The sequence below is a fragment of the Ovis aries genome, chromosome 18 (assembly GCF_016772045.2).
Source record: "Ovis aries strain OAR_USU_Benz2616 breed Rambouillet chromosome 18, ARS-UI_Ramb_v3.0, whole genome shotgun sequence".
Classification (NCBI taxonomy): domain Eukaryota; kingdom Metazoa; phylum Chordata; class Mammalia; order Artiodactyla; family Bovidae; genus Ovis; species Ovis aries.
Genome location: NC_056071.1, coordinates 38,041,167 through 38,067,983, shown reverse-complemented (window position 1 = coordinate 38,067,983; position 26,817 = coordinate 38,041,167). Strand labels below are relative to the sequence as shown.

Below are 26,817 nucleotides of genomic sequence, written 5' to 3'. Positions count from 1 at the left end.
CAGGGTGATCTGCATTTGGATAGCGTGTCAGTGGCCCGGAAAAATAGCAAAGTCAAATGGAGAGTGATATGTCACTGGCTCTGCAGTGGACAGTGGTGCTTTTTTCATACCTGGGAAATGTATAATGAATCTTTTTAGAATCAGCACTGTAATTATCGTTTAGTCTTTATTGTTTTGGAAACTGAAAATTTTCTTATACTTTTAAAAAATATTGTGTGAAAATAGGCATTGCAAATTTATTTACATGAATCACATCTTTAAGAGATAATTGATTGGACCAAGAATCTCTAGGAAAATAGGTTGCCAGTAGGAGAGATAGTAAAGTACTATCCTGGTTTGTTTGTTTTAGTCACTGAGTCGTATCTGACTCTTTTGCCACCCCATGGACCATAGCCTGCCAGATTCCTCTGTCCATGGGATTTCCCAGGCAAGAATACTGGAGTGGATTGCCATTTCCTTCTCCAGGGGATCTTCTTGACCCAGGGATCGAACATATGTCTCCTGCTTGGCAGACAGATTCTTTACTGCTAAGCCACCTGGGAAGCCCACCTTTACGAGTAGTTTTTAGTTATTTTGATGGAACAGTATTCTTTTCTGCCTAACTTGGATCAGAGTAGCATTGGGTGGAGGTGGGAGGGAGCGAAGAAAAAAGAAAAGTTAAAAATTTTTTTCCTGTTTCTGTTTCCTAAGATTACATTCAGAAACTAGTCACATAGTTATGTGGTCATAATGTGGAATTCTTTTCAAGTGCCTCCTTTTGAGGATATGAAATCACCAAATAAAAGAGCCTGTACCCAAATCTGAACACATTTCAGAACTATGCCTGCAAATAATATAGATTATTCACTTTTTCTTTTTTGCTTTCATTGACTTACTTAAACTTGTGTTTCTAAGTGAAAATTTAGTGTTCATGCCTTAGTAGGCTTCAGCCATCTCATAATTTTTTGTCATTATACCTGTAGTGCTATGTATATGATAATCACCCAGTGGTTATTCACTAAGTGTTTGTTGTTTTTTGATTGACTTAATCTTTTTTATATTCATTTTTTATATTTCATTTTTCAATCTGTTATTAGGTGATTTTTTTAAAAGGGGGATTGTTTAATTCCCTAGGCACAGTTAATAAGACAAGTGTATGACTGATGGGGGCTTTCCTGGTGTCTCATATCGTAAAGAATCTGCCTGCAATGCAGGTTTGATCCCTGGAGAAGGGAATGGCAACCCACTCCAGTCCTCTTGCCTGGAGAATTCCATGGACAGAGGAGCCTAGAAGACTGCAGTCCATGGGGTTGCAAAGAGTCAGATATGACTGAGCAACTAACACTTTCACTTTCATGAGCTGATGTCTTCGTTCTCACTGAAGATACCTCTTGGAAAGATCCTATTGGCCTAAGTATCGAAAGTTTTCAGAACCATCTAAATGCCTGACCTTTCTGCTTTTTGTAGTTCCACAGCGGCATCATTCAGGTGCAGCTCCTCTGAGGGAGGTCCTAGTTCTCGTTAAAATATTTGCTTGCAATGTGTCCTCATTGTCCCTGTACTCTTGGAACAAAACTTAGGGAGGAGTTTGGCTAGGAAGTGGTAGTACCTTTTTAATTTCTTTGCTGATTAAGGGTGACCAGTCATGGCACTGCTTGTTGTAAACAAGAGAGTTCTTGGAAAATGATTTGAGAATCATCTTTTATGAGGAGAGTGCCATCTTCAGCTGCCTGATATGTTCTCTTATTGAGCAGAAAAACTTAATTCCAGGACTTTCATCACCTTTTAGCGAAAGTGAACTGCAGTGTATTTTCATTTCCTAATCAGGCCATTTCTCTCTCTTTCTCTCCAATTTTTTTTTTTTTTTTCTGCTTGACTGAGTCATGGATTAATTTGTTTCTGGTATTGCTTGTTCCTTGCCCTTTGTGATTGGCCTCAACTATGGAAAAGCACCCTTTGTTCCTTAGAGTTCCCGTTGGCCAGGTCGCATTTCAGCTACTCATTAAAACATGTATTTATTCTACTCTGGAGCACATTATCTGGCCAGCCTTGAATTTGTAGTGAAATGTAACAGTAAATTGTGCTCTGTGGTCAAAAAATGCCAAATGATACACACAGCAGCATAGAGGTTTCCAGCATAGGGTAGAATTAAAGAGCTTACGACCAATGCCAGGATTGTTGGCCATATTTTCACAGTGGCCAGTGTTGTTAGAGTCGAACTTGGAGAGAGCTTGAAATCACTTATCTCAGATGTTTGTGCTCACAACCACAAAGCCCCTGAGAAACATAGAACTGATCTTGTAATAAGCTCCAGCTGAGTTTACAAGCCTCTGAGCCTTTCTGAAAGCCTGTTTAGTTTAATGAGGGTTTTCAGATTTCAAAGCTCATACACCTTCACATAAAAACAGATGATTATGACCAAATTAGGGAATGTTGTTCCCTGAGTGTTTTCCCCAATATGTTCTCTTCTCAGTTGTCAGGCATTGTTCCATTACACTTTTCACCTTGCAGACATCATTTTTAAATATAATTTTTGAAAGTCTTATTGTATATAGTTTCTATTCAAGCAGAATGTTACATTACAAAAAAGAAAAGGTTTTCTCATAATAGGAGCAGGCAAATATGCATCTGTTTTATTCTGGCCAATAAAAAAAGAAGGTACAATCTAAAAAAAAAAATCAAAACCTTAGCTCCTGCTGCCATGACAACTGTCCCGAGAGGCTAGATCTCCATGTTCACCCCTGTGCCCTGTTTCACAAGGCTCTGCACTTGTTTCTGAATGTCTTGTGAGCGAAGAGAGAAGAGCCATGTCTGTGACCCAGTAAGAACAAAAGTGGGAGAGTGGATCTCCCCACCTCAGTCATTTATATATTGGAGAAACCACCTTCAGAAACACTTAGAACCCTACCTTCATTTTTTAAATTTATTCTTTAAAATAATGGTTTTAATGTGTGGCATATATTGGTATTTTTCTACTTATTCTGATTTTTCTAAATGTTTTCTGAGTCACCCTTGGAAAAACCTCTAATAATTAAGATATGAGGCATTCAAGCCTTACTTGAATACCAAATCTTTGATTACATTATATTACATCCGTGGTTTTACAAGGAGGCATGTCACAGAGCGTGAGGTCCGTATGTCAGCAGTACTGAACCACAAGGATGGTGTATAGAGGTGACTAAGAGGCGTGTGCATAAGGTTGGGCTGCACTGAAATTGTAATGAGCCAGTAGAATCCTTGTCTCCTAAGCCCCTCTTTAGTATTCCTACCTATCCTTCCATCACAGGAGCACATTGACAATGCATTTGCTTAGAAGATGGTAAAGTTTAGATTTTCTTAAGGGAAACAGTTGCTGTTTCATTTCTTCCTTTCCAGCTGTTACTTTCTATTCACCCCAGCTCAAGCACTGAATCCCTTGAATTTCCTCTTCTTTCTTGAGTCAGAATCAGCCACCCATAGTTTTTCAAAGAATGTGGTAAGAGGAATAAGTTTATGTATTATATTTGGGAAACATTTACATTCTAATCAAGGCCAATCCTTTAACAGTTACAGTTTAACTCAGGTCAAACTGTGTGTTGAGGGTTATGTGATAATTACTAAATTTATTTATTCTTATTTCATTAAATATACTTTGCATATTTATTTCAATGTAACATTAAATTTGTATTCTTACTACCTGTAGGTATTTTATTTTTCTTTAATTTACTTTTCTTACAAATACTATTTACATAGAATTAAATAGCAAAAAGTTTGGGTAGAAAATATCGGTATTCTATATTTAAAAAGCGCATGAGAGTTTGGCTTTCATTCACAAGGATTATCTGGTATGGGACATGCTTACCTGCCATAAACAAATAGAAAATGATGCAGAATATGTAAAATGCCTGTTATAGACACTGGCCAATAGGCAGTGCAGGGTGATCCCTGAGAAAAGGAAACAAACAAGGTAGTTGAAACAAGTACAGTCATGTGAGGTTGCTGCCTGGAACCCTGATCCAGAGTGTAGTATAGGGAGAAAGAACCCAAGAGCCTAGTTACCTGTTTCATGGAGGAAAACAGGTAATAGAGCTCAAGGGGACCAAGTCAACAGAATTTTTATGGGAAGAATACTGGCAAGGTAGGACCTATACAAAGGAAGAGCTCCAGAAAACTGCTTAAAGGCCCAGCTGAATAGTAAAATGAATACAAGTCCGTAGAGTAAAAGTCTATAAGGCAGAAGAAGGAGCAACAGTGGGAACCTATAAAATGAACTCTCCAGAGCCCATATAAGACTGAGAGACAGTCAAGTTTCTCCAGACAGACAGAAATTTCACTGAACATTTGAGGTGTTCTATAGAGAGAGAGTCATGCATTAGTTGTTGTTCAGTTGCTCTGTTGTGTGTGACTCTTTTTGACCCCATGGACTGCAGCACGCTAGCCTTCCCTCTCCTTCACTATCTCCCTGAGTTTGCTCAAATTCATGTCTATTAAGTTGATGATGCCATCCAACCATCTCGTCCTCTGTTGCTTCCTTCTTCCCCTGCCCTCAAACTTTCCAAGCATCAGGGTTTTTTCCAATGAGTTGGCTCTTTGCATCTGGTGCCCAATGGATTGGAGCTTCAGCATCAGTCTTTCCAATGAATGTTCAGGGTTGATATCCTTTAAGATTGACTGGTTTGATATCCATCTTTGCCAGCATCACAGTTCGAAAGCATCAATTCTTCAGCTCTTAGCCTTCTTTATGTTCCAACTTTCACATCTGTGTGTGACTACTGGAAAAACCATAGCTTTGACTAGACGGACCTTTGTTGGCAAACTCATGTCGACATGCATTATTAGTAGTTCAGTTCAGTCCAGTTGCTCAGTTGTGTCGGATTCTTTGTGACCCCATGGACTGCAGCACGCCAGCCCTCCCTGTCCATCACCAACTCCCGGAGTTTACTCAAACTCATGTCCATTGAGTCGGTGATGCCACCCAACCATCTCATCCTCTGTCGTCCTCTTCTCCTCTCGTCTTCAATCTTTCCCAGCATCAGGGTCTTTTCAGTGAGTCAGCTCTTCACATCAGGTGGCCAAACTATTGGAGTTTCATCATTAGTAGTAGGACTAAATTATCCCTAGACCAAGTACTGTTCTAAAGCTCCTGTAACAAATCTTAAAAGTACACCTTAAAAAGATAAAACCAATCTGCAAGTACTTTAATGTTTTGCCAAAACAAATATCAGTGTTCTTTAAAGGAAGACGACAAAGGCCAACTGTTCACGTTAATTCATAAAACCTGGTATCAGATTTTAAAAGTTACTGTTCAGTTGCTAAGTTGTGTCTGACTCTGTGATCTCATGGAGTGTAGGATGCCAGGCTCCTCTGTCCTCTCCTGTCTCCTGGAGTTTGCTCAAACTCAAGTCCACTGAGTCCATGATGCTATCTAACCATCATTTGCCACCTTCTTCTTTTGCCTTATGCATTTCCAACATCAGGGTATTTTCCAGTGAGTTGGCTGTTTTCATCATGTGGCCAAAGTATTGGAGCTTCAGCTTCAGCATCAGTCCTTACAGTGAATATTCAAGGTTGATTTCCTTGAAGATTAACCAGTTTGATATCCTTGCAGTCCAGGGGATTCTGAGAAGTCTTATCCAGCACCACAAGTAGAAAGCATCAATTCGTTGGTGCTCAGCCTTCTTTATGATCCAACTTTCACATCCGTACATGACTACTGGCAAAACTAGAGCTTTGACTAGTGGCAAAACCATAGCTCTGACTAGACAGACCTTTGTCAGCAAAGTGATGTCTCTGCTTTTTAATACACTATCTAGGTTTGGCATAGCTTTCCTTCCAAGGAGCAAACATCTTTTGATTTCATGGGTACGGTCACCATCCCTAGTTATTTTGGAACCCAAGAAAATAAAATCTGTCTGCTTCCACTTTTTCCTCTTCTGTTTGCCATGAAGTGATGGGACCAGATGCAGTGATCTTAAGTTTTTTAATGTTGAGTTTCAAGCCAGCTTTTTCACTCTCCTCTTTCACCTTCAACAAAAACTCTTTAGTTCCTTTTCACTTTTTGCCATTTGAGTGGTATCATCTACATATCTGAGGTTGTTGGTATTTCTCCTGGAAATCTTGATTCCGGTTTGTGGTTCATCCAGCCCAGCATTTTGCATGATGTACTGTGCGTATAAGTTAAATAAGCCGGGTGACAATATACAGCTTTGTTATACTCCTTTCACAGTGTTGAACCAGTCATTTGTTCCATGTCTGATTCTGTTGGTTCTTGATGTGCAAACAGGTTTCTCAGGAGACAGGTAAAGTGGTCTGGTATTCCCATCTCTTTCAGAATTTTCCACAGTTTGCTGTGATCCGCACAGTTAAAAGTTTAGTGTAGTCAGTAGCAGAAGTAGGTGTGTACTTGTGGAACTCCCTTACTTTTTCCATAATCCAACGAATTTTGGCAATTTGATCTCTGGCTCCTCTGCCACTTCAAAACCCAGCTTGTTCATCTGGAATTTCTCAGTTCAGATACTGCTGAAACCTAGCTTGAATTTAAAAAGTACACACACAAAAAAGCAGGAAAATGTGACCCATAACTGGGATTAAAAGAGCTAATTGAAACAGATCAGAAATGGTAGAGGTGATGGACTTTGATGAAAAGAACTTCCATGGTTACATGAGAAATATGAAGTGAAATACTTGTATGCCGAAAACAAATACCTCTGAACAAAAGCAAAGGCAAATAAATAGAAAAACATTGCATAATCATGCGTTGGGAGAATTAACATTGTTAACATGTCAAACTACCATAAGCAATCTATGGATTCAATGCAATCCCTATCAAAATTCCTAGGAGTTTTTTTTTTTTTTTTAACAGAGGTAGAAAAACAACCTTAAAATTCATATAGAATCACAGAAGACCCCTGAAAAGCCCAAGCAATTAGGCTGCTGCTGTGCTAAGTTGCTTCAGTCGTGTCCGACTCTACGTGACCCCATAAATGGCAGCCCATCAGGCTCCCCCTGTCCCTGGGATTCTCCAGGCAAGAACACTGGAGTGGGTTGCCATTTCCTTCTCCAGTGCATGAAAGTGAAAAGTGAAAGTGAAGTTGCTCAGTCGTATCCGACTGTTAGTGACCCCATGGACTGCAGCCTACCAGGCTCCCTCTGTCCGTGGGATTTTCCAGGCAAGAGTACTGGAGTGGGGTGCCATTGCCTTCTCCAGTGAGAAACAATTATGAGCCAGAAGAATAAACCTGAAGACGTGACACTTCCTGACTCAAAATATATTGTAGTAATCAAAACAATATGACATAAAAAAGATACATAAACCAATGGCTAGACTAATCAAAAAAGAAAGAGGACACAAATAACAGATATGAGAAAACAGTAGAGAGAAATCACTTCAGACCCTGCAGACATTAAAGGCATTTTAACTTCACTGTACTAAATGAAAGTCAGATTAAAAGTTATTTATTGTATGATACCATTTATATGACATTCTTGAAAAGACTCAATTATAGTAATAGGAACTGTTTTCTATTTTGGTTGTGATGTGTATAGTACATATATATCAAGTGGTTATGGTATACAGTTTTCAAAACTTCCAGAAATTCACACCAAAAAAGGAGAGATTTTACTGTATGTTCAGTTCAGTTCAGGTGCTCAGTCATGTCTGACTCTTTGCAACCCCATAAATTGCAGGACGTCAGGCCTCCCTGTCCATCACCAACTCCCGGAGTTCACCCAACTTCATGTGCATCGAGTCAGTGATGCCACCCAGCCATCTCATCCTCTGTCGACCCCTTCTCCTCCTGCCCCCAATCCCTCCCAGCATCAGGGTCTTTTCCAATGAGTCAACTCTTCGCATGAGGTGGCCAAAGTAATGGAGTTTCAGCCTCAGCATCAGTCCTCCCAATGAACACCCAGGACCAATCTCCTTCAGAATGGACTGGTTGGATCTCCTTGCAGTCCAAGGGACTCGGACTCCAACACCACAGTTCAAAAGCATCAATTCTTCGGCACTCAGCTTTCTTCACAGTCCAACTCTCGTATCCATACATGATCACTGGAAAAACCATAGCCTTGACTAGACGGACCTTTGTTGGCAAATTAATACTCTGCCTTTTAATATGCTATGTAGTTTGGTCATAATGTTCCTTCCAAGGAGTAAGCATCTTTTAATTTCATGGCTGCAGTCACCATCTGTAGTGATTTTGGAGCCCCCCAAAATAAAGTCTGACACTGTTTCCACTGTTTCTTCATCTATTTCCCATGAAATGATGGGACCGGATGCCATGATCTTGGTTTTTTGAATGTTGAGCTTCAAGCCAAGTTTTTCACTCTCCTCTTTCACTTTCATCAAAAAGCTTTTTAGTTCCGCTTCACTTTCTGCCATAAGGGTGGTGTCATCTGCATATCTGAGATTATTGATATTTCTCTTGGCAATCTTGATTTCAGCTTGTGTTTCTTCCAGCCCATGGTTTCTCATGAAGTACTCTGCATATAAGTTGAATAAGCAGGGTGACAATATACAGCCTTGACGTACTCCTTTTCCTATTTAGCCATTTATGATAGCGTAAAATATGAAAACTTAGAGGTAAATTTAGCAAATATTTCTAAGACATATGTACTGAAAACTACAAAAAAATTTTGAGAGACATTTTAAAGAAGCTAATATATTAAGCAGTATACCACCTTATTATTCATAATGAAAGTCTCCCACAGTCTTAGAATATACATTTACTGAAGTTGGTTGATCAATGTTTCACTGTAATATCATTGAAAAATCACCACAGATCTATTTTGTACAAACTGACCAAGTGATTCTAAAATGAGTATGGAAATTCAGAAAACATATAATATTCAAAGCAGTCTCAGAAAGGAAGAACATGGAACACTTAACAAACACTAACTATATTCAGTCTTGTATAAAGTTTCAATAACAAGTATAATGTATTATTGACATAATGATATTTATATAGTCAAACATACACTTATGTGACCAGAAATTCTCTTCCTAGATTTTTAGTCATAGAAAATGAAAATACATACCCACTGAAACATTTGTACATAAGTTTTCATATTATTATTATTTATAATGTCCACAACCCGAGGGGAAAAACACTAATGTCTGTCTGTGGGAGCACAGAGAAACAATATCCTTGAGCCATGTAATGAAATGCTAATAATTAATAGTAAAGAGAGATGAATCTCAAATATAGAATGTATAAACAAGTCTCAAAAAGATGATAATGAACAAAACAAGCCAGTTAAAGAAAGAGCACACAGTACATGTTGTATGATTTCATTTGTATGAAATTCTGTAGCTGGTGAGCTAATCTTTGGTGACAGGGTAAATTTATGTTGAGTCAAAATGGTGTGTAGCATCAACTAGAAGGGAGTACTATAAAACTTGGGAGGTTGATGAAAATATTTCCTATTGGTTATGATTTTTGTTGCATTGGTGTTGATGAAGACTCAGAACTTAAGACTTTTACACTTATATCCATTTCATTTACTATAAATTGCCCATCAAAGGAAGTTGATTTTTAAAATAGTACATGAACTGTTCATTGTTTTAGTTTAGAAAATGGTGTTTTAGTTCTTTCTTTCTTTCTTTTCACTGTATTAATATTGGAGAGATTACAAAAAAAGGAAGTATTAGTTTTAATTAGCACAGTGGAAGCAGTGACATCATTTCAGCTCTTGTGTTTATTTTAAGGAAGCCAACTTTACTAAGTTGTATACACATATATACCTGTATATATACTAAGTGTTTATACAGATATACAGATAAATCCTGCTTGTCAGCAAATTCTTAAGAGCAAGAGGATGTTCTGTATATACTTATTTTCAGTTCACACGAAATGTCTTAAAATGAATTTAGCCTCTATTTTATTAACATGGAGAAAGAAAGAAAAATGCATAATATATTTATTTTTAGAAGATACCATATTCTGGACATTTCTTCATGACAGTACCTCCTTAAAATCAGCCTTTATTGACATATACGTCAGACACATCACAAGTTTCAGGAACAAGACAATTTCTCTCTTTGACCTATGACCTTTTTCCACACAAGACAAATATAGATTTATAAAGCAAATAGCAGTTGCTGATTATGTGAAAATATCACACACAAGAAAAGAACCATTTTCACATGCAACGTTAGCCTAGGTTGTTTGTTTTAATAAAAATCTTCCAATACTAATACAGAATGCTCTTTGCAATAAACTTAAAATTGACTTTAAGATTTTTCTCTTTTTAATATCTTTATATTGATTTTTATTTTTTAAAATTATTTCATATTTCAGTAGAGCCAGTTAACAATGTTGTGATATCATTTCGGGTGAACAGCAAAAGGACTCAGCCATACATGTATCCCCAGATTCCTCTCCCCTCTAGGCTGCACATAATGTTGAGCAGCATTTCACGTGCTATAAGTAGATCCTTGCTGGTTATCCATTTTAAATATAGCAGTGTGTACATGTCCACCCCAACTCCTTAACTATCTCTTCCTCACATTCTCCCCCTCCTCCAGCAACTATAAGTTCGTTTCCTAAGTCTGTGAGCCTCTTTCTGTTTTGTAAGTAAGTTCATTTGTATCATTTCTTCTTAGATTCCACATGCAAGGGATATCATACGATATTTTTTCTTCTCTCTCTGGCTTACTTCAGTAAGTATGCCAGTCTCTAGGTCCATCCATGTTGTTGCCATTGGCATTATTACGTCTTTTTTACTGGCTGAGGAATGTTCCATGGTATATATTTACTATATCTTCTTTATCCTTTCATCTGTCCATGGACAAGTTGCTTCCATGTCTTGGCTGTTTTAAACAGTGCTGCAGTGAACGCTGGGGTGATTCTTAAGGACATTTCTATCCTTTGATCAAATAATTCTACTTTTAAAACAAAATTGATCAGTCAGGACGGTGGTTTGAATTTAATGCTCTTTCTCGCCTTAGAAGGAAGAGAGGAAATGTAAGGAATAATAATGATTGTTAATATTCTGATAGTAATTGTTAATGTCAGAATTTTTGTAGATTTGCTCAGTATAAAATGTCATTCAATTAGCTTTCATTATATGCCTGCTACTGGGAGAGAATCTTCAGTAATACACTTGGATTTATCCTTGTGAGGAGAATATTAACTATGTATACTTGAATTGACTTTTAGCTGTTGTGTTAATACTTATCTATTTCATCTAGATTGCATGGTAACTAACTGTGCTGTATGAGCAGCAACAACAGGGAGAGCTGGATTGTTTCCTCTGGTGCTTCCCTGAATCAAAGGATCTAGATAACACCTTTGCCCACACACAGAACATATTTAGATTTATTGAGTCATCTCTTATTTTTGAATATGCCAAAATGGATTGGCCTCTTTTTTTTTTTGCAGACAAATTGCAACAACATTTGTAATGGAATTGTAACACACTCCCATTTTAATGTTATTGAATTGCTATAAGTCATGTGAAAAGACTCAGTTCATAGAACTTACTGTAATTCTTAACCACTCTACTGCCACACATTTCTTTGAAACTTATCTCAGATTCTCCTGTTCTTTTGCTCTGTAATTAGAAGATCATTTTGTTATTGCTTTTATGAACTGTGATTTCTTTCCTCCTGCTTTGGAGTCATTTCAGTATCTACGTGGCCATTCATTTTTATTTGTTAATGTTCTAGGTAATTAGCTTGTGTTTGTGCTCTGACATTCATTCATTTATTTGATTTTTATTTTAAATTTAGGAAGATTTTGATGCTTAACTTGTTGTGGTATTTGTATTTACAGTTCCCTGAATGTGGTTTCTATGGAATGTATGATAAGATCCTGCTTTTTCGCCATGACCCTACCTCTGAAAACATCCTTCAGCTGGTGAAAACAGCTAGCGATATCCAGGAAGGCGATCTCATTGAAGTTGTCTTGTCAGGTAGTATACTTTTGCTTTATTCATAGATTAATACTTTGCATCTGGAGAATTCTTGGCCACAAGTTTTACTTTTTTGGTTTTGATTTCATTAATTTATATTAAACACTTGATTTTGTATTGGGTATAGTCGATACCTAACAATGTTGGGTTAGTTTCAGATGAACAGCAAAGGGACCCAGCCATACATATACATGTATCCTATTCCCCTAAACTTCCCTCCCATTCAGGCTTGGCCACAAATTTTTAAGGCAGCATTTAAAAAAAAAAAAATTGGGTCAAACCCAACCTCAGGAGGAAATTTTAGGGCTTTGTCTGTATGAACTTTCAACATTATTTTGAAACAGAGCAAAAGGTTTCTCTTGAATTGGCTGTTTGCCTACCCAGTTCTGTCCCGGTCACTTTTACCAACTTTGCACTCTCCCTAGATCCCCGAAAACACACATGAATACGTTCATTCATTATGTAAATCACTTGAAACAGCAAAAGCAAATGGAAACACACTCACCAACATTGAAGTTAAGACAGATGTCAGGGCCCCAAATGTACTGAGTGTCTGAAAGCCAAGGGCTGGAAACCGTTGCTTTAGTCAAGTCAAAACTCCAGTAGCTACTAGCCAAGACCAAGTTGGAAACCAGAGTTCAGGAGTTACAGCAGGTCAGGCCATGTTGTGTGACTTTGCTAACTCACTCCCTGAGAAACAGCTGCATTTCCTCTGCCCAGATTTTTATTTCTTGTTTAGGATTTATACTTCTTGTTTAGGATTGTACTGTGCCTGTCGCAAAAATTTAACTTTTTTAAAAAATGTCAGAGAACACATGTAGCAGGGATCTTAACAACAGTGATCAGTCCAATATTCTAAAGAGGTCTAGATTTTTATTGTTTATCTTTGTTAAAATTGAGTCATTATTGAGAAATGCAGATTGTACTGCTCCTTTTCCCCTTCTGGCCTTCTTAAAGGAAATCTGTTCACTTTAAAAATGTTTCTAGGCTTTATTTCCTCAAGTTCCAGAGCCCAGTACTTGGATGCACTGATTATAATTCACTTGGCCTTTGGTTTGATGAAGTCCAGTTCACATTGTCTGTATTGATCTCCTTGATAGGAAACCGTGAGAGGTCTTGGGATTGCCACATTTTCATTGGGTAGATAGATCCTGTAAAACAGCTGGTTCCACTAGATAAAAATAATAATTTTCCTGTTGCTTATAGTTTTGCCAGTTGTTAAACAACCCAAAAAAGAAAAGGTTTTCACTTTTTTAAATTTGAGGGGGAATCACTCGCCTGTGCTCTCCCTTTTACTTTTCTTTGACTTTTGACATTGGCTCACTGCGCCTGGCCTCACAGCATGAGCGCCTCGCCATGTTGTCCTGTGAGTTTCCTGTTTCTGGAACACTGGAGGCAGCCTGAAATAAATTATTCAGAGACAGCATGCACTGGATCTATTGTCACCATAATTCATATTAGACTCAAAGCCAGTCGGCCTTGCAAAGAATATGTTTTTGAGCCCTTTTCCTGTGGCTGTGCCCAGAAATACATGAAGATTTTCAGAACTGGGTTTCTAAATTATTTCTTTTTCTTCCCATTTTACTTTTGTTGTCAAGTCCTCAGAGTAACACCCTACAGACTAAATGCAAGCTATACGTGTGTGTTCTTACGGGGAGAGCTGCTGCCCATTTGCACTTATCCCCATGCCTTCCGTGAGGCAGACTTGCTGTGCCCCATGCTGACCGGATGTAACGGTGTTCTGCTTTTCCTCTCCATCTGTGCAAACCCAGAACCTCACTATGCCTACACTCCACCTCTTTCGTCATCCACCCTGGATGTTCTCTGTTGCATCTCTCCTATCTCCCTGGCCACAGTGCTGAGGGGTGTTTAAAGGTGCCCCTTTTCCTCACTTGCTGTCCGATCACCTGGCTCAGGAAAGCCTCTTCCACCCTCTCAGCAGCTGTCTGGTTGGTATTTAAAAGAAGCCATTTTATAACAACCTGATCTGATTCTTCTCCTGAACCGTAACCTTTGAACCCTTTTCACACTTCACGTAGTTCCACTTTCCTGATACCTTTAACCCTTATGTTATTCACATACATACGCATATGTTACACGTGTGTGTGCATATAGTGCATATACACGGCATGTGCCTACACATTCAGTTATGTTTAGATCTCCAGCATTTACCTGTAAACATCTTTGGCAGCTATGTTCTTCTACCTCCTCTCCCTCTCTAATGCTCAGTATTTTGCTTTTCTCAGTACATATTAAGAGTAGTTTTTACTTAAAACCTCCCACCCCTCCATTTTATACCCCTGTTTTCCCCTACACTGCTTACCTTGCCCATTGTTGTCAGTCACCCACAGCATAGCCTCAACTCTGACCTCACCGATAAGGCGCAGCCCCAACTCGGAGATCACCACTTGGCAGCACTCCTCCTCCAACTTGTCAGTTGCCACCAAATAAATACACAGTTCCTGTCTTTTTCACTGTAGTTTTTAATCATTAACTCTACCATTTTTGGACTAGATGTCCCCCTTTGTCCTTCTTTCCCCACAGCTCATGGCCCTCTGTACTCATGTCTTAATCACTTGGATGCAATACTGACTACTTGATATTCTCTTACTTCGTAGCAGTTCCTGCCATAGCTGTCTGTGATCTGAGTTGCTTTAACAGTCTTTTTTGCCATCCCTGTTCCTGAACCACACACGACTGCCAGACACCATCCCTTGCCAACATGGCTCAGGGTGGACCTGTCCTTCACCTGGCCTTACTGTCGTGTTGCAGGCCTCTCTCCCTGTCCTTCTGTTACCATAGGCATGAGGTTCTCAGTAAACATGCATGGGTTGCTTGATTGGCTATTGGCTATCACATCAGAAGTTATCACATACACATAATTTTGTAAAAATACTTATTTGTTGTAAAAATATTATTTCTAGATATATCCTCAAGAGTAAATTGAACTTCAAGTCTCCTTGCTATGCATTTACCCAGCCCTGACATGAAATTAGTGCCTGTGATGTGGGCAGGATTGTATTACATTATAATTTGAGGCAAGACAAATGATAGCTACTAAGACACTTCAGGTCATGGTGCAAGGAAGCTCATAAACATACTCATTCCTGAACCAGTCCTTGAAGAGAATGGATGCTATGATTGGCCAGAGAAATATGCCATTTCCTGGAGGTGTGGTTAAGGATCAGCTTCATTCAAAATGCGATGGGTAGACGGAGCAGAGGAGCCAAACACTGGCCATCCTTTCTGTGGCCTTTTGACCAGTTCCAGAACATAAACTTGCTGTGGAAATTTCCCTCCTGGAGACTATAATTTTACTGTTAAAATTCATTTATCCAAGCTTTCTGTTTTTCCTCATGAAAAATTAAATTTTACTCTGTAGTGACATAAACATAATCTGATTCTTTTCATGTTTGATCAACATTCCACCAACAGGAACATTTTCTGACATAGTATGGTAATAAAATGTCAGAAAATATTAATTTTCAGTAAAGTTAAATCCTCTTGTCTCTTCAGACGACATCAAAAATTTTCTTGTGCTTATGTCATTTTCTGCTGAGACCTTTCCTCATCTGTAAGTACTAACTGGACTGCTCCTGGCTAATTCACTGGCTCCCCCCTCTTTTTTTTTTTTAATTTTGGAAAACATGGCTTGGTTGAGCTAGTGCTTTTATACCCAGTAAGCCAGGAAAAGATTGCTCATGGGTGGATGGGAGTAGGTTATAGAGGAAAAAAAAAAAAAACTCCATGGAAGTACCCCACCATATACACTCCCACAGCTGGCAAAACTTTGTCTGTTGTTATTGTTATGAAGTCTGAAAACACTGCAAATGGAAATTTCTTTTACTAAAGGCAAAGTCAAGTTCAAGTATATGGTACTGAGCTGTGAAAGTTAATGGAATTTATCTGAAGTCTTCTTCATGATGAATCTCTATTGAAGCCTGGTAATTGAGCCATAGCATATTAATAACAGGACTGTGTTCATATGACTCAACTCTTTTTGCTTTGTTTTGTTTGGACTTGATCTCTAATAAGTGTGTATTTGTGTGTATGTATCTATCTTGTAGGTGATTAAATAGAAAGTAGACAAGGGCTATAAGAACTTACCAAATAAAATCACAGTTTAAAGTCTTAGAGCTAAATATTGTCTTTCTTTCTTTTATTAACAGTAAAAATCCATATTTTTTCTGGGAAATTTTCATTACCCTTCACAGTAGAGTGTCCTGTATTATTTATACCTTTGCACAGTGTTGTTTATTTGTCCCCAACTGTTTAGGGATGGGAGCTTCCTTGGAAAGCTAGTGCTATAGCCCAGTTAGAAGGATTTGGACCTATTCTTGGGCAGTGACAAAGAGCTGGAAATGAGGTAGAGGTCAAGATATAGTTTAAAAGTAAAATAGATACAGTAACCATATGGGTATAGTTCATGAAGGAGATGAGAAAAGAAGGGGACACCAAGGAGCGCTACAGCTGCCTTAGCACCATCTCATTTCCTTTTCATCTTCCTAAGTCTTGTCCTCATGCATTGTTCAGCGCATCTGCCAAATGGTTTGTGGATTCCCCTGAGGGGCTGAAGAACTGATTTTATGGCCGTATAGTGCCATTGACTTCCTTCGTGATTGTTGCATGTGTGTGTATGTTAGTGGCTCAGCCCTGTCTGACTCTTTGCGACCCCGTGAACTGAGGCCCTCCAGGATCCTCTGTCCATGGAATTCTGCAGGCAAGGTGAAGTCATTCAGTTGTGTCTGACTCTTTGCAACCCCATGGACTGTGGCCTGCCAGGCTCCCAGTCCATGGGATTTTACAGGCAAGAATACTGGAGTGGGTTGCCATTTCCTTCTCCAGGAGATCTTCCTGACCTAGGAATCAAATCCAGGTCTTCCACACTGCAGAGTCTACTGTCTGAGCCACCAGGGAAGCCCAAGAATACTGGAGTGAGTAGCCATTCCTTTCTCCTAAGAGTCTTCCCAACCAAAGGATTGAACCTGGTTCTCCTGCATTGCAGGCAGATTCTTTGCCATCTGAACCACCAGAGAAATCAACCTCTGGGATTCAGAAATTCTGTTTTGTTTGTTTTTGTTTTTATCTAAAAAGGAGCTTATACTTGAGGAAAGTATCATACAGTGATGATAAAACATAGATTCCATGTTTTATTCAGTTTGCAAGTAAAGCAGTATCCCTAAGCATTGGGTACAGTTTCCAGGGCCAGATTATCTGGGTTTATATATAGTGTGTATGTATGGTACTCATCTTAACATCTTTGCTAAGACATTAAATAATTCTGTGGTCCAGTTTCCTCATCTATAAAATGGGGAAAACAATAGTACCTACATTGTATGGTTATTATAAAAATTAAGATAAATTAATCTGTATAAAGCATTTGATAGAATTTCTGTGCTTAGAAGCAGCAGAGTTGATATTAGCTGTTTTGATTGCTCTCCTCAGACTCTTAAGTGATCTTTTCCCATGATGTTTGTGGTTGTTAAACATACCACAGAAGGAAATCCTGTTCTTTCATTACTTTGAGAAATGTTTAAAGAATTATTTACTGCAGGACTCTTCAGAACTTTGGTGAATGCTAATAGGAAAGATAATTCTCCGAGATCACTTCTCAAGTTCATTGTATCACAGAATAGTACCCACCCCACCCCTCCCCACTCAATCTGGTGAGTCTTGGGTTCAGCAGTTCACATGGGAAGTACTCCTCTGGGTCATGCCCATGGACCAGTGATGTGATAGGGTATATTCATTTTGTGTATACAGGCCACTGCTCTCTCACAGAGAGCAATGTTTGAACCATGGGGAATCAGGAGTTAAGAAGCAACATATTTGTGTTTACACAGTAGCATAGGCTTTTGAAGCAGTTTACATAAGCACTGCTGTTTCCTTTGCAATGACTTTGTGACATAGTGAAATCAGATACCTTAAAAGCTGTGGAATATAAATTTTAACTTGCCCATATCCTGCGGTGAGTAGGGGTAGTATCAACCAGAGCTTGAATCTAAGTGACTAAACTCTTCATACTGCTTCAAGTTAGCCCTTTGAAGTTGGACCAGTAAATAGGATTTCTTGAGAATCTGTTCAGTGAGTTCCTACTATAGTAAGACAGTTTATATTTCGGGGAAACACTGATATTTTAACAACAAAACCAGCAACGAACTAGCTACAAGTTCTATTGACGTGATCTTTATCACAGGGCCAGTATTTTCCCTCTTCCTCATAAAAATAGATACTTAATTAACGTACAAATTGTGATCAGGTTAAGAAAGTTCTGGAGGCTCTTCTCTGTAGAGTTATGATACAATATATGAAATAAAAAGTAACTGTGCCCTTGTTTAAATAGGATCCATTCATATAATTTCTTAGTTCTGATCAAAATTGAACTAGTGTCTTAGGATCAGTATATTTATGGTATCCTTATAACTATGTTTTTCTGTTAGTAAGATTCATTGCCTAAACCATAAGCCAGAAAAAAAAGTAACAAAATTCCAGCTAGTCTTTATTTTATAGTAAGTGTAAATTATTGATTTAATGGTGCTGTGCAAGTAATATCTATTTCTCTCAGATATAGTACATTCCTTAGTAGTATGTTCCCCCTCGGAAACAGGGAATGAAATAGGGATGGAAGGAATAAACCTTGAGAGTGATGTATTAGGTTGCTGCATTATTATTTATCCAGGAGTATGTTATATAGACATAGGCTTGTTTGTTTGCTTTTAATAAAGCAGAATTAATCATAGGAAGCACCTCCTCAACCCTAATACTGCTTCAGTAATGAGATTGTAAAAGTCCTGGCCTTTACTACTCAGTTTCTATTTCTTTGTAGTTGTTCTGGAGTATCTAGCTCTGCCTGGCTAAGTGGTCTCAATTCCTGTCCAAGTTTAGTTGCAGTTATCTGTGCAGGTGGTTTTATAACAATGGAAACCCTGAAATATAAGATTATAGATCATTACCCTTTCCTTCTAAGTATGGTTTATGTTAACTGTGTCTTCAGCATTTCTGTTTATTAGTATTATTGATTCTCTTCCATTCTTACCTTTCAAATAAACCTGGTTTGGGTCTCATTGTGACACCCTTAACCATTCTCACTGAAAAGCGAATGCAAAGAGCAGGCTGTCGGATTTCCCACCCTTTCTTACTTGTGACCTTGTGGGGAGATGAGGCCTCCGAGCACTCCTCCCTTACTTTGGTAGTTTTCTCGATTATTTGCCCTTTACTGCAGTGGGTTCTCCAAGGAGATACAGTATAAGAGTACATTGCTTCTCTATCCTTTTTAAACCTAACTGTCCTTAATTTCAAGTCAAAGAGAAGACTTATGCCCCAGGTCACATGGGGCATGTGTTGCATTTTTCCTACATTATATTTCTCTTTAATTTTTTAATGAAGTATTGTTGATTTACAATGTTATGCTTCAAGTATACAGCAAAGCGATTCAGTTATACATACATACATTTTTTTCAGATTCTTTTCCCTTATGAAAATGAAATCGCTCAGTCGTGTCCAACTCTTTGCAACCCCATGGGCTGTAGCCCACCAGGCTCCTCCGTCCATGGGATTCTCCAGGCAAGAATACTGGAGAGGGTTGCCATTTCCTTCTCCAGGGGATCTTCCTGACCCAGGGATTGAACGCAGATCTCCCACATTGCAGGCAGAGGCTTTAACCTCTGAGCCACCAGGGAAGCCCCTTTTCCCTTATAGGTTACTACAAATATTGAGTATAGTTCCATAGCTATAAAGTAGGTCCTTGTCGGTTTTCAGTTTTATATATAGTAATGTGTATACATTAATCCCAAACTCTTAGGTTAACACAATTTTGAATAAATAATGTTTCTTCTCCGTGTTGTTCTTTAAGAAATAGATTAATGATAGTGATATAAGGCGGAGAAGGCGATGGCACCTCACTCCAGTACTCTTGCCTGGAGAGTCCCATGGATGGAGGAGCCTGGAAGGCTGCAGTCCATGGGGTCACGAAGAGTCGGACACGACTGAGTGACTTCACTTTCACTTTTCACTTTCATGCATTGGAGAAGGAAATGGCAACCCACTCCAGTGTTCTTGCCTAGAGAATCCCAGGGATGGGGGAGACTCATGGGCTGCCGTCTCTGGGGTCGCACAGAGTCGGACACGACTGAAGCGACTTAGCAGCAGCAGCAGCAGTGATATAAGGACATACAGCGTTTATGATGTGTTTGGCACTGTTCTAAGTGCTTTATATATATTCTTTCAGAAATATGGATATTTCTTTTGTAGCATCCACATAACTTTGATAAATAGTGGACTTCTAATCAAAGATTGTAGTTTAAGCCCTAGAGCTGCCATTTATTTCTTACGTAGTGTTTGGCAAGTCACCTCATTTCTCTGAGTCTTTTGTGTGCTGTGCTTAGTCGCTTGGTCATGTCTGGCTCTTTGCGACCCCATGGACTGTCGCCTGCCAGGCTTCTCTTTCCATGGGGATTCTCCAGGCAAGTGAACTGGAATGGGTTGCCATGTCCTCCTCCAGGGGATCTTCCCAACCTGGGATCAAACCCACGTTTTATCACCTGTCAAATAGCAATAGCAGTGTCTCCAGTATAGGGTTGGGTTCTAGATTTCATGAGAATAAATAGAAAACATTCACAAGATGCCTGGCACATATGAAGTTTTCTTTCTTCGTGCCCCTCTCCATCCCACTGGGCTACACATTGTTTGAAATAGGAATCGTTTATTTTGATATTGAATCCTCATGATCTAACATATGACATACAATCAATGTCTATTTGTTCAGTCAGTAAATAAATACTTAAAATAACAAAATGAACAGACCAACAGACAGATGAATGTTTAAATAGTTGCTCCATGTAAGATATCCAAAATTGTTATTGTTCTGTTGAAATTGAATTTCAGTGCTTACCTGCTGACTCTTCTTGGCCTAATCTGTTAGTAAGAGCTATATTATCATATGACTAATCCTTTTTTTCTGATTTCTTGTTATCTTTCTGTATGTTCTTAAAAGCTAATTATGTTTTGGAAATTATTTTAGAAATTCAGTTCTTCCTTCAAAGCATTGCAGTGTCTTTCACAACATTTCTCATGTAAAATGAAACCTAATTCATAAAATACAAATTGTTTTCTTATCTAATTTTTGCAACTCCTGTATTATGCACACCTCTGTGACCAAGTAAGCTCATTTACTATCAAAGGCCATTCATTCTTGCTTGAATCAGCTTTCCCACACATTGCTCTTTTCTTACAGATATCCTTGCTTTCTATCTAAAACCTGTTTCGTAGTCACTTCTTTTTAATGCACTCCCCCTCCATATTAATCTCACTTTCCTTCATCAGTTTACTGTCATTTCCTCCTCTGGTGCCTCAGTGCTCCATACCTGGCATTAGAGCTCAGAGAGGTGACCCTGGAGCTGGCCTTGGGCTCTGCTTTCTGTTGCAGAGTGTGGAAGGAATAAAGAGTGATATCCTGGGGTGCTGCCTGACCTTGCCTGCTGTTCCCACTCCTCCTTCCTCTCCTCACACTGAAGCTCTATGGCTTTATCCATCCAGCAGAACAGCTGTTTGTGCCTAAGGGTCAGCTTTCGAGATCCATAAAAAAGCTGACTCATGCACTCCAAGACTGGAGTCTCAATCTCTGTAGAGCTCTCTACCCCTATACACACTGTGGTTCTCAGAGCAGGACATATCGAGCCCCTCTGTTTACACAAAATTAGCATAAGGCGTAGTTCTTTACCACTTGGCAAGTGAATATCCAGCCAGAAATCATGCTTTTTCCTTCTCTTCTCATCTACCACGTCTGTAACTGAGGACAGTATTGTAAGTCATCCAGATAAACAGGAAAGGAACACATGGACAGTGAAAACCACAGAAAGGAGTTTTTTAAACTCTTTATTTCCTGGCCTCTATGTAACCAAAAATTTCTTATAATTGCTTCTTGGGGTGGAGATTGATCTACTGTATATAAATCTTACCATGTTAGCACCTCAGTGATATAACAGGGTCTCAGAAGACTTGCGTATTTAGAATCCTTCTGTTGTAGAAGAAATAATGAGATGTTCTTGTTCTTTTTGTCTTTTTACGTTAATTTTGTCTTTATAATTGGTTTATAAAGCATATAAAATATCTTATTAATTTCTTATTTACCAGATTTAACTTAGAATTATTTGGAGCTTATCTCCAAAAATCACATTTCAACCCCAAAACAAAAACTTTGGCGCATCAAAGATACTAAAATAGATGCGTTCCAGGATCTCACCATAATACAAAAAATATCTTAGGCAGTAATAGTATCTTGTAAATAAGTATGTTCTTGTGCATATGTGTGCTTAGTCACTCAGTCGTGTCTGACTCTTTGCGACCCCATGGACTGTAGCCTGCCAGGCTCCTCTGTCCATGGGGATTCTCCAGGCAAGAATACTAGATTGGGTTGCCATGCCCCCCTTCAGGGGATTTTCCCAAACCAGGAATCAAATTCAGGTCTCCTGTATTGCAGGCTGATTCTTTACCATCTGAGCCACTGGGGAAGCCCAGGAATACTGGGGTGAGTGGCCGATCCCTTCTTCAGGGGATCTTCCTGAGCCAGAAATCAAACTGGTGTCTCCTTCATTGCAGGCAGATTCTTTACCAGCTGAGCTACTAGTGAAGCCCACATATGTTCTTGGATCAGTTCTGAACAGAGATGGTACGGATTCTTTTTGAGTCAGAAACTTTGAAAAAATAGTTTCCTGCTGAGGTAAATAACACAAAACTCTTGTGCTTGGGCTCAAACTAGAAAATAGAAGCATTTGAGTTTTTATTTTGTCCGTCTGTTATAAAAACTTGAAATTGTAGTCATGAGAATCGGCTGAGATATGTATTCCACCAGGGTCTGACTATGCCCTGTCCAATGCTGTAGCCACTAACTATGTGTGGCTAATTTCAGTTGAATACAACTAAACTAAAATTAAAATTTAATTCCTTGGTCACACTGACTATTTCAAGTGTTTAATAGGCATGTTGGCTAATAACTGTCATATTGATTTAGAAGATTTTGACAATCAAAAAAAGTTCTCTTGGACAGAGCAGCCAGATAGATAAATGAAATTTCACTAAGACTCTGAAACACTTTGTACACATACACAAACACACACATAAAATGCAAAACACTTTCAACTGAAATGTTATTTGATACGGCATATTGGGAGATGTTGTATATAAGAAAACTGAAAATTCTGGTAGCATATTTTTACCAAAATGTCATGAGAGAAATGTTCTACTGTATCATCCTGTGACTTCTTTATTGGATAAACTCCTCAGACTTCAATATTGAAAGCAGCTCTATTTTGTGGATAATATTGGTCTTAGGACTCTAATTTTCCTTCTTGCTTTAGCGTTGGCCTCTCAAGTCTGAGTTCAAGGGCCACATTTATGGTACTGATAAGTAGTACATCACTTCCACTGTATGAATTATTTTATTTGGCACAATATTCACTTTCCTCAGGGCTTCTTGATCTCTTCATCTTATTTCATTTTGTGCTACACAGAATATTAGTATTAACTCCGGTTAAAAGCCCAGATTATGGCACCAAACTGTCTGAATCCAGTTCCCATCAGCCCATTTAATAGCTGTGGCATTGGAAAAGCTATTTAGAGTTTGTGTGCCTTCAGACTAAGGCTTGACAATGATAATAATGTACAGTAACTAACACATTATCTAAGACATCCAGATCTTATAAAGTCATCTTAGTAAGGAAGGACATGCGAAAAGCAGATAGTAGAAAAGAAATACATCAGGAAGGAAGCATCATGGTATAGTATATAGACTATTTGTACAGTATTTAATAACTTCATTTCTTTATTTCACATTTTCTCAATGTTTGTTTATAGTGGTTTATAAAAACACACAAAATATAGTAAAATATCAGAGGTTAACAATGGATCTTATCCAAGGTAGAAAGGACAGCATTTATTTAAGAATGTAAATTCTAAAATATTTATTTTAAAAGTTATATAGCTTTGATCTCATACTTTATAAGATGCCTTTAATAGAGAAAGTCCTGATTTTGAAGGCCAAACCGTTCTTTGATATAGCGCCCATCCGTTTATTCTCTGGAAAGTCATCTCTGGATTTGCAAGAATTTACATGGTAACATTCTAAATACAGTTTTAAAATGTATTGATCAAGATGGACCTATGAAGATTAATATTGATCAGTATTATCTCATGATCTTATATGGGTAGTTTCTTTTTCACTATAATAATATATTGAAAAGCCTTGACTTCTTCCAAGATAATCCCCTTAGAAGTAGGAGAAATTGTAATATACACTGTTTCCATATTCCTTCTCTTTGTGTCTCTCAACACACACACACACACACACACACACACACACACACACACACACACACACACACAGAGTCACAGGAGAACCTAGAGGAGGAAAGGAAAGAAGGAAGGAAAAATTGTATATACCATCAAAATCTGTGAAATAAAGTCATTGAAGGCTGCCTGTGTTAACAAAGGGCAATTGGAGAATGGCTCCTGAAGATCTTTGGTTCATACTGGCTATCTGAAGATCTTGTGGACACATAAATTATTTTTGCTTGAGGTAAAGGATTGGGCTTCACTTGAAAAGCTGCCAAATATCTCTTTTTGATGTTCCATGATTGGTAGCACATAGCACTTCAATTCAGTAACTCAGCCGTGCTACCATCTGCCCAGCACTCTCATTTTGCTGGTTGGCATGTCATTTATTTGCTTTTAACATGCAACCCATATAAAAATCCCTCATAATCTGCCAGAATTAGAAATGCAGCTGTTTTAAGTCTTAAACAGCAATAGACTATTCATTATGCCAGTATAGAGGAATAAAATAGAAAGAAAAGAGCAGTACTACACCAGAATGTATTTGTACCTCCACTTTTCTAAGTATTTTAAAGACGTCTATAGCCTCTTAGCAGTGTTGATTTCAAAAAGAAGTCAACACACAAATATACCAAGTATCGCTTTTCTTACATATACTTTAATACAAGAATTGGGACTTGAGTCAAACTCTAAATTTCTGTTTTTTCATTTCATGAAGCAATTTCAGCATTTTGATTCCTAGAAAATGAAGAATTTCTGGCTAACTCTGGGTCTCATCTTATTCTAATTTTATTTTCCCCAGGAATTTTTTTTGAGGTTCTGATCATTATAACTTGTTAATCCTTCGAATGTGATAACATGGAGCTGTGTGGAGAATTCTTGATGAGAACAAGCAGTTGGTCCTCTTGAAAAATAAAGATGAGAAAAAGATTTTTCTTCACATAGTAATCCTGTGATGCTGAAAAAATGTAAAGAAAAAACTACTCCTGTATCCCTATTTGTCCACAGTCAGATTATTTAGGAATAATGTACATGAGGAAATGAAAAAACTCTGGTACGGAGCATTCCATCTGAAAGCCCCTTTCTTCACAGTGACTAGACGTAATCATTATGAAACTCAAGTTGGATAGTTTGAAATTGATTTGCCCCAGCCTCTGCACTTGACATTCATATCGGTAAAGGTCTAAGTTGAATTCATTTGGTTATATGTTATGTTGCCCTCATGTGAGACCTCTCACCCTGTGAATTTTGAGCAGTTAAAAAAATCACTTACGGTTCTGAGAATTAACCTATAAAAAATTATTTCCTGTGGATTGGGGCATGAAAAGCAATGATAGAGCAAGTCACAAGTTTGCTAACATGAGTGTACTTGATAAGCATTTATCTTATGTATCCAACAAGGTTAGTGATATTAAACCACAGGGACAATATGTTATAGTTCTTCAGAAATACATACAGCAGTAAGCTCAGCTCCAGACGTATAGTGTTCACTCTGCAACTGCTTGTTCATGATTGATACGCTTTGCTTGGCAACTTAAGCCTTCATAAATGGGTCTCAATTTGAAAGGAAAAATTTAATTTTGGTTTTAAGGACTTAAAATGCTTGGAAAATTCCAAAATTGAAAGGCACACTAGACCATATGACATGTTGTTGTTACAATTATTGTGACAATTTTAATGAAAAATGTTTAATTCTCTACCCTTAATATACAGCCTTTTCCCTGAGAATGAATGTGTAATGTTTACATATCCAGCCAAACAGATTCATCTTGTTGTCCTACAAGCTTAACAGCAACCTCCGGATTATCTCATGTGTAAATCTCCACTCTTGCTGATTTTATGCTTTTAAGATATTTAGTGCTGAGCAGAGGTCTTGGTTTGTTGTCGCTAATGTCTGCAATCTATTTTTGGTCTCCTGGAGTACTTAACACTCAGAACTAGTGAGACAAGCATCAGTGCCTCATTCCTGCTTGGAAATCAGACTGACCTCCTGAAATGATACCACCCTAGCAACTGACTCAGTTGTCAAGCCTGATAGGTTTTTGCCTAAATTTTGTATTTTTTGAATAGAAATACAGAAAAGTTGCAAAGACAGTACAGAAAGTTCACCTCACCCATATTTACTTTCCTCTAATGTTATCATCTTACATTGTCCTGGTACATTTATCAAAACTGAGAAATCAACATTGGTCAGTGATTTGAACTTAGCAGCATTTTCCCAGTAATGTACTGTTTCTGCTACAGGACCAAATCCATAGCATCACACTGCGTCACTTGTTACCTATCTTCCAGTCTCATATGGTCTGTTCCGGTGTCTCAGACGTCCCTTGTTTTTTATGACCTTGGTGATTGTGAGATTTGTTTCTTCTTCCTTTTATTCAAAACCCAGTTTTAGGTTTTTATCTATTTTTGTTTTACTATTAATACATTAGATAACACATGTTCTAATGTCACCTGTCATAATAGTATCTTTGAGTTCAGCTTTTCCTATTAAACATATAAAGAGCATACACATACACATAACTATTTATACTTTAAAAAGGTAATTCTGAATACCAGTATAGTGAACCATGATGATTAATTTTATATGTCAATTTGAATGGGCCATGGGTGCCCATA

General features: G+C 38.2%; 1 protein-coding gene and 1 long non-coding RNA gene across 4 annotated transcripts in view; one reads left to right on the top strand and one right to left on the bottom strand.

Annotated features, from left to right (window-relative positions):
• The window catches only part of PRKD1 (protein kinase D1), a 351,724-nt gene that overhangs the window by 180,305 nt on the left and 144,602 nt on the right, over nucleotides 1–26,817 (top strand). For 2 of the 3 annotated variants that reach the window (XM_042235286.2, XM_027957223.3), the window contains exon 2: nucleotides 11,733–11,871. In XM_042235286.2, coding sequence (XP_042091220.1) covers nucleotides 11,733–11,871 — 139 coding nt within the window. Of the gene's footprint in view, nucleotides 1–11,732; nucleotides 11,872–26,817 lie in introns of those variants that run through there. The other variant, XM_042235288.2, reaches the window with a different exon arrangement.
• Nucleotides 7,398–14,301, bottom strand: LOC132658119 (uncharacterized). The gene is made up of 3 exons (XR_009597240.1): nucleotides 14,195–14,301; nucleotides 12,377–13,271; nucleotides 7,398–10,901 (listed from the first exon to the last, which is right to left on the bottom strand). It is a non-coding gene; the product is annotated as an uncharacterized LOC132658119 (long non-coding RNA).